The sequence below is a fragment of the Gekko japonicus genome, unplaced genomic scaffold (assembly GCF_001447785.1).
Source record: "Gekko japonicus isolate JY-2015 unplaced genomic scaffold, Gekko_japonicus_V1.1 scaffold2661, whole genome shotgun sequence".
In the NCBI taxonomy this organism is placed as follows: Eukaryota; Metazoa; Chordata; class Lepidosauria; order Squamata; family Gekkonidae; genus Gekko; species Gekko japonicus.
This window is the reverse complement of record NW_015167136.1, coordinates 120,254-132,228: the sequence shown is the minus strand read 5'-3', so window position 1 is coordinate 132,228 and position 11,975 is coordinate 120,254. Positions and strand designations below refer to the sequence as shown.

Here is an 11,975-nt window from a genome sequence, read left to right as displayed (position 1 = left end):
ATGATTATACCCTCCCTGATTTCCAGATCTAAAAAATACCAACTTTTCCCCCCTGGTGCACAAGGGATTTGAAGCGGAGTATTGCCTTCTCCATCCCTACCAGGTCAGCTTGCACCTCAAAGGTGGGTGGGTGTGTCAGTCTTCTTTCTAGGAACTAAAGAGAACCTTGGATGTTTTCTTGCTCTGTAATTGACTTTGACCCTTCTTGTGGGGAATGTGTGAACAGAAATGAATGTTTAAAGATCTTATTCCCCGGTATTGAAATATAGTAGTTCTTGAGGTTGGGTATGACCTTGAAGGGGCTTAACGATGCACAACATTTAAGCAGAATTCTAACTGCAACATTTTCTTCAACAGCATCGGCAGTCGGAAAGAAGAACCCTCATGGTCAAACAGGAACTTCTGCTATGAGTTAGCAAGACATTGATGTTGACAGGTAGGTGTAATAAAATGAAAAATAATTGAAATTGCAGGGTTTTTTTTAGAAATGAGGGGAATCTATAATAATAAAAGATGTCAGGTTTTTCTGTCCATCCATTGCTCCATGACTTGGATAGCTTATTAGAAAATAAAGTTAGGAGTTTCAGAATTGGCTACCAAGTTGAGGATGATTGATGGGAGCTGCAGTGCCAAACGTGAAGAGAAACGGAACATGTTGGCCTGGGTGTTATCTCCAGAAGTTCCCCTCCCACATTTGCAATGGAAGCTAAGGTCTGTTTTGGTGTGCATAATTAAGCCGAAAATAAAGCTGCCAACTTGATTGTCTGCCAGCTTGAACTATGAAAGAAGGGTCTGATTATTATTATTTTTTTGCATAGAACACCTTTTATTAGGGTTAACCAAAAAGACACATAACACTACACAAGCTTGTGAGGACACAACTGTTCAGTCTGATCATGCCTGCTTTGTAAGGCAGACAGATAAGCAATTAGCCTAAATTAATTGCAGAGACGGTGTCACCCAACTGTACATTTTCTGGGAAGCTGAGTTCAGTCCATGTCATCCTTTCAATGAAACATAGAAAACACCCCAAATTGTCCCAAATACATGCTGAAGAGCAACAGGAAACACTTTATAGTCTCTCTTTACAGTGTTTGTAATACATTTAAGGTGTTGCATAAGCTAACAGGCAAGAAGAAGAGGAGACTGGATTTATACCCGCCCTTCACAACCCAAAGGTGTCTCAGAGCGGCTTACAGACTCCCCTTCCCCCTCCGCACAACAGACACCCTGTGAGGTGGGTGGGGCTGAGAGAGCTCTTGACAGAAACTGCTCTTTTTCAAAAACAGCCCTTATCAGAACTACGGCTTGCCCAAGGTCATCCAGCCAGGTGCAAGTGGAGGAGTGGGGAATCAAACCCGGTTCTCCCAGATTAGAGTCCGCGCACTTAACCACGACACCAAACTGGCTCCATAAAAGTCAAGGTTTAAGAGAACGCAGGCTCACCTTGGTCAAAGTTAGCCTAACCACGTGCTTCCTTCAGGCAGTGCTTTTAAGATCAGACCCGAACACCATGGATGGAAGGGTCTTATGACGCAGTGTGCATGGGGGACCCTTCTGGCTCCCCCACAGCCTCTGGTGCCCAGGATGGTGTTGCTGGTGTGTTGTGGGCTGACCTGGAGGCAGGGACCAGGAGACCCTCAGGTCAGGGAGAGAGGAGGCACAGTTGGCATCAAGCCATGGCTTGGCCTCGGACCGGGCCTCAAGAAGAGGAGGACGGTGACCAAGCTTCAGGGGAGGAAAAGAGCCGTTGCGCGGCTGCAGGTCTCAACAACACTGGGACTGTGGCAAGAGGTTTTTTGAGGAGGCCGTGGATGATAACGGTTCCATTCTGTGAAGGAATCTGGAGGGGACCATCCATGACCTGACGATGGGCGCTGGAGGCCAGACGTCTTTGAAAGATGTCTTCAAAGCGTGGTCTTCTAGTGGTTCAAAGTGGCGGACTCTAACCTGGAGAACCGGGTTTGATTTCCCCCTCCTCCACAGTCACAGTTCTCTCAGAGCTCCCTCAGCCCCGTCTACCTGCCTCACAAGGTGCTTGTTGCGGGGAGAGGAAGGGAAGGCGGTTCCAAGCCGCTTTGAGGCTCCTTAATGCAGAGGAAAATGCAGTATAAAAACCTGCTCTTCTTTTTCTAGGGGGGAAAAAATGATCCCCAATAATTACATGCAAGTCTAGCAATTGAGTTTTTTTTAATCTGTCACTTATTTCCAATCACAGTTTCCTTGCAAAGCTAAGGTGATGGGCATGCCCAGTAATGCGAACACTTTGGGAGCACCACCTGTTCTCAGCACTTTCTCATAGCGTATCCCCGGGTGGTGATTGCTTTCAGAACAGTGTTGAACCCCCCCCCCCATACCCCCTCTGGTCCTCATCACAGGGCCTACTGCAGGTGCCTAGTCCACGAATAACCTGTTTGTCATCCATTAGAGCAAGGGCCTTCTCCGTGGCTGCCCCTGCCCTCTGGGACCAGCTCTCTGAGGAGGTTCGAGCCCTGCGGGATCTATTCGGGTTCTGTAGGGCACGCAAGGCTGCCTTGTTTTCGTGCAGCGTTTAATTAACCAAGAGAATGGGTGAGCCGGCCGGCCGGCCAGATTTGTCCCAGAGCGGCTGAATTTTTAATTAGAATCTGCCTTATTGTGTTTATTTGTATTTATCAGTTTTATTATCTTATTTTACGTTTTAATGCTATGTTGTGTTATGTTGTGAACTGCCCTGAGCCCTCTGCTGGGGGGGTGGGGTCCAGGTTATAAATAAAAAAACTAAATGTGCCATGCTGTTGACTCCTGATTATATTTCATTAATAACTACAAAATTACCACGCATTATTCCTAAATTTCTATTCTGGCATGTATTTATTATTAGATTTTTACCCCGCCCTCCCAGCAAAGCCGTCTCAGGGCAGCTTACTCAACCGGTATAAAACACTGCAATGTAACAATAAAATATACAGTATAAGAGCCATCAATACACAATTTAAAACTATAAATATTACAACATATTAAAGTGCTAGTGTATAATATTAAACCTGTTAAGGTGCCTGAAAGAATGATATTTTGTATGTAAAATATTGAACAGTTATAATGAGTCCTAGCTTCTTGTTTGTTTTGTGTTAGTATGTCTTGTAAACTGTGATGTTTGTCTATTTTCTCTGTAGAAAACTAATATGTGTGTGTATGTATGTATGTGTGTGTGTGTGGATATTTACTCTTTTGCTAATGATAAATTCTTCTGCCCTAGGATATTATTTGGAACGTCGCTGAAAATGTCCACTCCCGATCCTCCGATGGGAGGAACGCCTCGCCCGGGGCCTTCTCCCGGGCCCGGGCCCTCCCCTGGTGCTATGCTGGGCCCCAGTCCCGGACCATCCCCTGGTTCTGCACATAGCATGATGGGCCCCAGCCCTGGGCCACCATCAGCGGGGCACCCAATACCACCACAGGGGCCTGGAGGTTATTCTCAGGACAACATGCATCAGATGCATAAGGTAAGGAACTGGAACACTGCTGTGTGTGCATTTCTGGTGGCATCTTCTCATTTCCTTCGTTCCTTTTCCGTTACACAGGAATTGACAAACAGGACGTCGGCTGTGTTGTCTCTCTCTTCCTTCTTCTTCCCGCTGATGCATATGAGAACTCCTTCGTGGTTTTAAGTGCCCTCTAAGAACATAAGAGAAGCCAGTGTTGGATCAGGCCAATGGCCCATCTAGTCCGACACTCTGTCACACAGTGGCCAAAAATACCAGGAGCCATCAGGAGGTCCATCAGTGCGGCCAGGATACTAGACGCCCTCCCACTGTCCGTCCCCCCCCAAACACCAAGAATACATAAGAACATAAGAGAACGTAAGAGAAGCCAATGTTGGATCAGGCCCGTGGCCCATCCAGTCCAACACTCTGTGTCCCACAGTGGCCAGAAATACCAGTGCTCTCAGGAGGTCCAGCAGTGGGGCCAGGACACTAGAAGCTCTCCCACTGTTGCCCCCCCCCCCAAGCACCAAGAAGACAGAGCATCCCTTGCCCCAGAGTCCCTATCTATCCCTTGTGGCTAAGAGCCACTGATGGACCTCTGCTCCATATGCTTATCTAATTTTTTGAAGCCGTCCATGCTTGTAGCCGCCACCACTTCCTGTGGCAGTGAATTCCATGTGTTAATCACTCTTTGGGTGAAGAAGGACTTCCTCTGAGGTTTCAAGTGTGATTTTGGAAATTAATCTGCTTTAATTTCAGAGGGTGACTGTGTTGGCCGGCAGTAGAGCAGTTGGAATCCACTCCAGTAGCACCTGAGAGACCAACAAGATTTTCGGAATGTGAAGGGAGCTTTGACTCTCAAAATCTCATGCCCTAAAATTCTTGTTGGTCTCTAAGGGCTTTACGGGATTCAAATCTAGCTAGTCTGCTTCAAGTGGCATGAACTATATGTTGTCGAAGGCTTTCGTAGCCGGAATTCATTGGTTGTTGTTGATTTTCCGGGCCTTATGGCCGTGGTCTTGGCATTGTTGGGCCTGATGTTTCGCCAGCAGCTGTGACTGGGTCCTCAGAAGTATAACACGGAAAGATGGAGCACTCTCTGTGTCAAGGTGAGAAGAAAAGTGGTAGGCAGGTCATTATCTTGTAGTAATTCCCCAGGCTGTGACATGCTAATGGAGGAGCTTTCCTGAGGAGGTCCTGTCCTGAAAAACACAAAATGCTCTACATCTTACAACAGCACTTCAGATAAGTTTAGAATTTCAACAGCCCATCCATATGCCAAAGAACCTCCTCAGGAAAGCTCCTCCATTAGCATGTCACAGCCTGAGGAACTCCTACAAAGATAATCTGAGCCCTACCCCACCTTCCTGAGTAGATATAAATTACCTGCCTACCATATTTCTTCTCACCTTGACACAGAGAGTACTCCATCTTTCTGTGTTACACCTCTGAGGATGCCAGTCACAGCTGCTGGCGAAACGTCAGGTCCTACAACAACCAATGGCATGAACTATGTTTGTTCCTTTCCCCCTCCCCAAAATGTTCTTCATGGTTAACTTGCTATGGGAAACGTCTCAGGATGGTAGTCTATAGCTTTTTGTGAATTAATTTGTCATTCTTTTTTTAAGAAGAAGCAGGGCATTTCAACTGTATAACTTATTAGCGGCCAAGCTACTCGTTAACGAGTGTTCACAGAGGCCATAAAATATGTAACCTCACATAGAGGGTCCCTGCTTTGTTTCAGTAGCTTGGACACTCATTCTTTTTCCACAGGCAAAGTTTTCTGCATCTTTTAGTCTCTAATTCAAACTTGCTTAACATAACAGCCACGCAGAATAAGCGTCAGATGTTTGAGAGCCACAAGACATGAACAAATATCACACACACATTTTTATTGGGAAAATATGCAAATTTGCTTTTTATTAACATTAAATTAGACTGTGTGAAAGAGCCGCATGCGGCTCCCGAGCTGCCGTTAGTCCATCCCTGGTCTAATTCCTCAGCTAAGAACTCTGTATAGAGAGTCGTTAAGTTTGCGATGCAGACTTTTATCATAGGATAGTAATTGAATGTTAGAATAGTCACACAAGCAGTTCGCAGTAATACCGCTTGCGTGTCCCTCCATATCAAACATTTTGACAGGCTGTTAGGTAAGTGTTTTATTCAGAATGTACAACCAGAGCAGAATACTGAAAAGGCAAACAATGTGGTAAAAATATGCTGTCGAAGGCTTTCACGGCCAGAGTTCATTAGTTGTTGTAGATTTTCCGGGCCGTGTGGCCATGGTCTTGGCATCGTAAGACCTGACGTTTCGCCAGCAGCTGTGACTGGCACCCTCAGAGGTATCACACAGAAAGATGGAGTACTCGACACAGAGAGCACTCCATCTTTCTGTGTTATACCTCTGAGAATGCCAGTCACAGCTGCTGGCAAAACGTCAGGTCCTACAATGCCAAAACCACGGCCACACAGCCCGGAAAATCTACGACAACTAATGTCGTGAAAGTTGCAATGACAAAGTTGCTTGTAAGAATGAAGAAGAGTTTGTGGTATGAATGGGTTTTGAAACCCGCCTCATCTCCCTGCGCCTCCTGTCTCTGCTAGCCTCTGTCCACACAGGTTGCATGATCCCCAGTGTAGCCTTTCTAGGGGTGCCTCCTGTTGTCTTTACCAGCACAGAGCCTAGCAGGATCCAATCTAAGGGTCTATACACTATACATTTGTTGAAATGTATCGTGTATACAGCACCTTTCAAGCATGTGCTGCTGGGAGAGTATTGGGAGGTTTTTTGATGATGCATACATGCAGGAGATTTGCTTTGTATTATTCATTATTAGAGTGGCCTTGATCTAAAATGTGTGAACCTTTATGTGCGGGTATCTGTTCTCAGATAAATGCTTCCTCTTCAGCAGCATGTGTCTGAGCAACAGTATTCTTGTTTGGGTTTATTGTATTGTCAGAGCCAAGGTACCGCTAAGGATGAGACATTAACTAATCTGGGAATTTGGATTTGGATATTCCTCTTACATTGGAAAATCTCTTTCTGAATAGCTGAAGCGCTGTTCTTCCTCTAAAATAGAAAGTGTCTCTCTTCTTCTGTCTGCAGCTAAGACTGTCATTGGCACAAACCCACTCTCTCACATTGGTATAAAAAGGTTGTGGGATTTTTACCTTATTGCTTAAATTTACGGATAATCTTACGCATTTTGACAAGAACTCGTCGCCCTCTAATTTTACCTCTATCTGGCTCCCCATCTTAGAATATTTCACCTCTCAACAGGAAATTCCTAAAGTAATTGATGACTTATGTTTGTGATAAAGCCTATGCACTAAATACTATGTTCTGTATCTCAACTTCCGTGCAGTGATTTTTTTTTTACCAGTCTCTGGTTCTTTTATGTACTACTAACTTGATTTTAAGTTCCATTATAGGTAAAGGTAAAGGTTCCCTTGCTCGAAAGCCAGTCGAATCCGATTCTAGGGTTGCGGTGCTCATCTCCGTTTCAAAGCCGAAGAGCCGGCGTTTCCGTGGTCATGTGGCCGGCATGACTAAACACCAAGGCGCACGGAACGCTGTTACCTTCCCACCGAAGTGGTACCTGTTTATCTACTTGCAATTTCTTGCTTTCGAACTGCTAGGTTAGCAGGAGCTGGAACTAGAGACGGGAGCTCACTCCGTCATGCAGCACTCGGGTCTCGAACTGCTGAACTACCGACCTTCCACAGCTTGCAGTTCAGCTTCTTAACCACTTGAGCCACTGCAGCTCCATTATATGAGCTGTATAAATAAGCTGTGTATTTTTGCATTGTTTTTGTATTTCTGTGATATTTACAAAATTTCTAATAAAATATTGAGGGGGAAGGAGGTCCGTAAGTCAGATGGCAACTTCAGCATTCGTGCATTTCAAGACTAGGTCGTGCTTTGCATCGGGGGAGCGTTTTTGCTCCTCTGAACAGGTTGTGTCTCAATGGGTTTTAGAAGTCCGGTTTCCCCTGTCGTTGCAGCCGATGGAGTCCATGCATGAGAAAGGCCTGTCCGAGGACCCTCGCTACAGCCAGATGAAGGGCATGGGCATGAGGGCAGGCGGGCACGCCGGGATGGGTCCTCCCCCCAGCCCCATGGACCAGCATTCCCAAGGTAACCGCTTTCTCCAGCATGAACGTGGGTCAGACGGTATCAAGGCTGCGGGGCTGACCAGCAGAGCACCAGGAATTTCTCTGTGGTGGCCCCCGCCTTGTGAGGGGCCTGTCCAAGGAGCAACGCTCCCCGTAAGCTGTGGAGCCTTGGGAGCTGCTGGCATTAAAGTTGTGAGCGAGCGATTTGGCTACTGCATAAATTAGTTTGCTCTGGAGCCATCCCTTCCTGAGCTAAGATAAAAACGTGTGAGCCGGAGGCTGAAAAACTGTGAGCTAGCTCACAGTTTTTCAGCCTCCGGCTCACACGTTTTTATCTTAGCTCAGGAAGGGATGGCTCCAGAGCAAACTAATTTATGCAGTAGCCAAATCGCTCGCTCACAACTTTAATGCCAAGTAGCTCACAAAGTAGAATCTCTGCTCACAAGACTCCACAGCTTAGAGGGAGCATTGGTCACCAGAGTTTGCCCTGACTTCCAGGTGCACACACAAACACACGCGCACACACAGACACATATGAGAAATACAAAAAGAAAAAAAAAATAAAGTTCTCACTCCTGACCTCCCACAAACTACGCAAAACCGAACTATTCAAGATGGCTTTTCTGTACAGGTTGATAGGGTTACACTATACAAAACTGTTCACAGAATTACTTGGATAAATGTTTGGGACTTGTGGTCCGTACCGCTATGTATTGCTTATTGTAAGTGGGGTCCTATTATGTCATTTCTGTTCCGCTTAGTGCAGGGGTGTCAAACATGTGGCCCGGGGGCTGGATCAGCCCCCCGGAGGGCTTCTGTCAGGCCCGCAGTGGAACTGGCTGTCTTTGGCTTCTTCTTCCAGTTCTTCTTCTGCTGCTTCATCATAGGTTTGCAGCTTACAGGTACACACCTGAACAGCACACTCAGGATCTCAACAGCACAGACATTTTGATGCAATACTTCAGAGCAAGAGGTGTCCGTTATCAGACACTGTTAAATAAACAGAATATTGCAAGAGTGCTAACCCTAACCCTAACCTTTGTGTTTGTGTCCTTTATAAAGTTTATATCTCCACTACCTGGCATTACATTTTATGACATACACAGCCCAGCCCAACAAGGTCTCATTTATGTCAGAACCGGCCCACATTACAAATGAGTTCGACACCCCTGGCTTAATGGGTCACAGGAGGACTTAGGCTACACTCCAGTTTTGATCCCCTGTTGGTTCTGGATTTGTAATGTCCTAATGCATTAGTTATTGGATGTCCCATTGTGTTGACTGTACCGACTCACGATGTAACCCACCTTGAGTCCCCGTGAGAAAGGCGGTCTATAAAGAGCATAAACAAATTACTGAAAGAGAGAGCACTCTTTTCCAAAATAGCCACAGCAGATAAGATCAACCACAACATTAAAAAAAAAAAAAAAGATCTCACGCCATCCTAAGAAGGGTTACAGTTTTCCAGTCACGGTTGTCATTATGCACCGGTGTTTTGTCATGTGCCTTGTTGATGTTGATCAAGCTAATCAAGTGGGTTTTTAAGCCCCCCCCCTCAAAACGGGGGGGGGGGGGCTACATACATTTGTTCTAAGTGGTCAGGATGGCAGAAGTAGCATATAGCAGGGGTGTTGTAGCCGTTTATTGCCACCAGAGCATCTGGGGATCTCTCCTGCCAGACAGGTCTCTGTGCAAATTCAGCCAATCAGTCGTGTCCTGGGGATTCGTATATTAACAATTCCTAGCTAGTTTTGATGGTGTCCCCGGACCTGGAGGGCCCAGGCTGGCCCCATCTCATCAGTTCTCGGGAGCTAGGCAGGGTCAGCCCTGGTTAGTACTTGGATGGGAGACCACCAAAGGAGTGCAAGGTTGCTACGCAGAGGCAGGCAATGGCAAACCACCTCTGTTTATCTCTTGCCTTGACCCGAATAGCCCAGACTAGCCCACTCGATCTTTGAAGCTAAGCAGGGTCAGCGCCAGGTAGTACTTGGATGGGAGACCACCAAAGGAACTCAAGGTTTCTATGCAGAGGCAGGCCATGGAAAACCTCCTCCGTTTATCTCTTGCCTTGACCTGAATGGCCCAGGCTAGCCCAGTCTCATCAGATTTTGGAAGTTAGCAGGGTCAGCGCCAGGTAGGACTTGGATGGGAGACCACCAACAAAGTCCGAGGTCACTGCACAGAGGGAGGGATTGGCAAACCACCTCTGTTAGTTTCTTGACTTGAAAACCCTACAGGGTCACCATCAGTCAGCTGCAACTTGATGGCACTTCCCCCCACCGTTGATGGTCTAATCACTTCAAGTTCCAATTGTTAATTTTTTAAAACACATATTTCAGTTCCAAAGCATCTGTAAAATAAGAGTTTTGTGTTTGAATACAGAGATTACACAGCAAATTGGGATCTCTCTCTCTCTCTCTCTCTTTTACCAGGCTACCCTTCCCCACTTGGTGGCTCTGAGCATGCGTCAAGTCCCGTCCCGGCTAACGGTCCTTCTTCCGGCCCCCAGATGCCCTCTGGTCCTGGAGGAGTTCCGTTAGATGGGTCTGACCCACAAGCTCTAGGGCAGCAGAATCGAGGCCCGACTCCGTTTAACCAGAACCAGTTGCATCAGTTGAGGGCTCAGATCATGGCCTACAAAATGCTCGCCAGGGGACAGCCTTTACCTGACCATCTTCAGATGGCCGTGCAGGGAAAAAGGCCGATGCCCGGGATGCAGCAGCAAATGCCAACACTACCTCCGCCTTCTGTGTCTGGGACAGGACCAGTGCAAGGACCAGGCCCTGCCCCGGGCCCAACACCTCCGAACTACAACAGACCTCATGGTACGTACAAGGATTTTTTGTGTGTTGGGAGACCACTCTTGGGCAGTGGATGCAAAGTGACCCTCTTCTCCTCTTCTAGACCTATGCCACTTCCTCCCACTGTTGCCCCCCAAGCACCAAGAATACAGAGCATCCCTTGCCCCAGACAGAGTGTTCCATCTATACCTTCTGGCTAAGAGCCACTGATGGACCTCTGCTCCATATAAGAACACAAGAGAAACTATGTTGGATCAAGCCACTGGCCCAAGCAGTCCAACAGTCTGTGTCACGCAGTGGCCAAAACCCAAGTGCCATCATCAGCCAGTTTGGTGTAGTGGTGAAGTGCAGGCGGACTCTAATCTGGGAGAACCGGGTTTGATTCCCCACTCCTCCACTCGCACCTGCTGATGTAACCTTGGGTCAGTCACAAGCTCTGGCACAGCTGTCCTTGAAAAAGAGCAGTTTATGTCAGCGTTCTCTCAGCCCCACCCACCTCACAGGGTGTCTCTTGTGGGGAGGGGAAGGGAAAGGAGTTTGTAAGCTGCTCTTAGACTCCAAGTGAAGGGCAGGGTATAAATCCAGTCTCCTCTTCTTCATCATGAAGTCCATCAGTGGGGCCAGGACCAATGTTTCCTCTAAGCTGAGTTAGCGTGAGCTAGCTCAGTTTTTTAGCCTCCGGGTCACACATTTTTGTCTTAGCTCAGGAAGGATGTCTCCAGAGCCAACTAATTTATGCAGTAGCCAAATCACTCGCTCACAACTTTAATGGCAGTAGCTCACAAAGTAGAATTTTTGTTCACAAGACTCCACAACTTAGAGGGAACATTGGCCAGGACTCCAGAAGCCCTCCCACAGTTGCCCCCCAAGCACCAAGAATACAGAGCATCACTCCCCCAGACATAAGAACATAAGATAAGCTAGTGTTGGATCAGGCCAGTGGCCCATCCAGTCCAACATTCTGTCACACCATGACCAGAAATACCAGGTGCCCTCAAGAGGTCCAGCAGTGGGGCCAGGAGGACACTAGAAGCCCTCCCACTGTTCCCTCCCCCAATCACCAAGAATACAGAGCATCACTCCCCCAGACATAAGAACATAAGATAAGCTAGTGTTGGATCAGGCCAGTGGCCCATCCAGTCCAACACTCTTGTGTCACACAGTGGCCAAAACCCAGGTGCCATCAGGATGTCCCCCAGTGGGGCCAGGACTCCAGAAGCCCTCTCACTGTGCTCTCTCCACAAGCACCAAGATCACAGAGCATCCCTTGCCCCAGACTGAGAGTTCCACCTATCCCTTGTGGCTCATAGCCACAGATGGATCTCTGCTCCATAAATTTATCCAATCCCGTCTTGAAACCATAGCCACTGCCACCACTTCCTGTGGCAGTGCATTCCACGTGTTAATTACACTTTGGGCGAAGAAGTGAGTGAAGGGAGCTACGTAAGAGGAACTGTCTTACTCTGTGTGTTGTGTGTGTGTGTGTGTGTGTGTGTGTGTGTGTATACACACCAATCTATCCAATATGTATGCAGGTATGGGAGGGCCTAACATGCCCCCTCCTGGACCCTCAGGAGTTCCCCCAGGAATG

General features: G+C 47.3%; 1 protein-coding gene across 1 annotated transcript in view; it reads left to right on the top strand.

The window, feature by feature from the left end:
* Window positions 1–373: 373 nt before the first annotated feature.
* Window positions 374–11,975, top strand: part of SMARCA4 (SWI/SNF related, matrix associated, actin dependent regulator of chromatin, subfamily a, member 4) — a 110,793-nt gene continuing 99,191 nt past the window's right edge. The window contains exons 1-5 of the mRNA XM_015413054.1: window positions 374–436; window positions 3,239–3,485; window positions 7,473–7,605; window positions 10,016–10,408; window positions 11,920–11,973. Of these exons, the coding sequence (XP_015268540.1) occupies window positions 3,264–3,485; window positions 7,473–7,605; window positions 10,016–10,408; window positions 11,920–11,973 (802 nt within the window). The 5' untranslated portion in view covers window positions 374–436; window positions 3,239–3,263. The remainder of the gene's footprint in view (window positions 437–3,238; window positions 3,486–7,472; window positions 7,606–10,015; window positions 10,409–11,919; window positions 11,974–11,975) is intronic.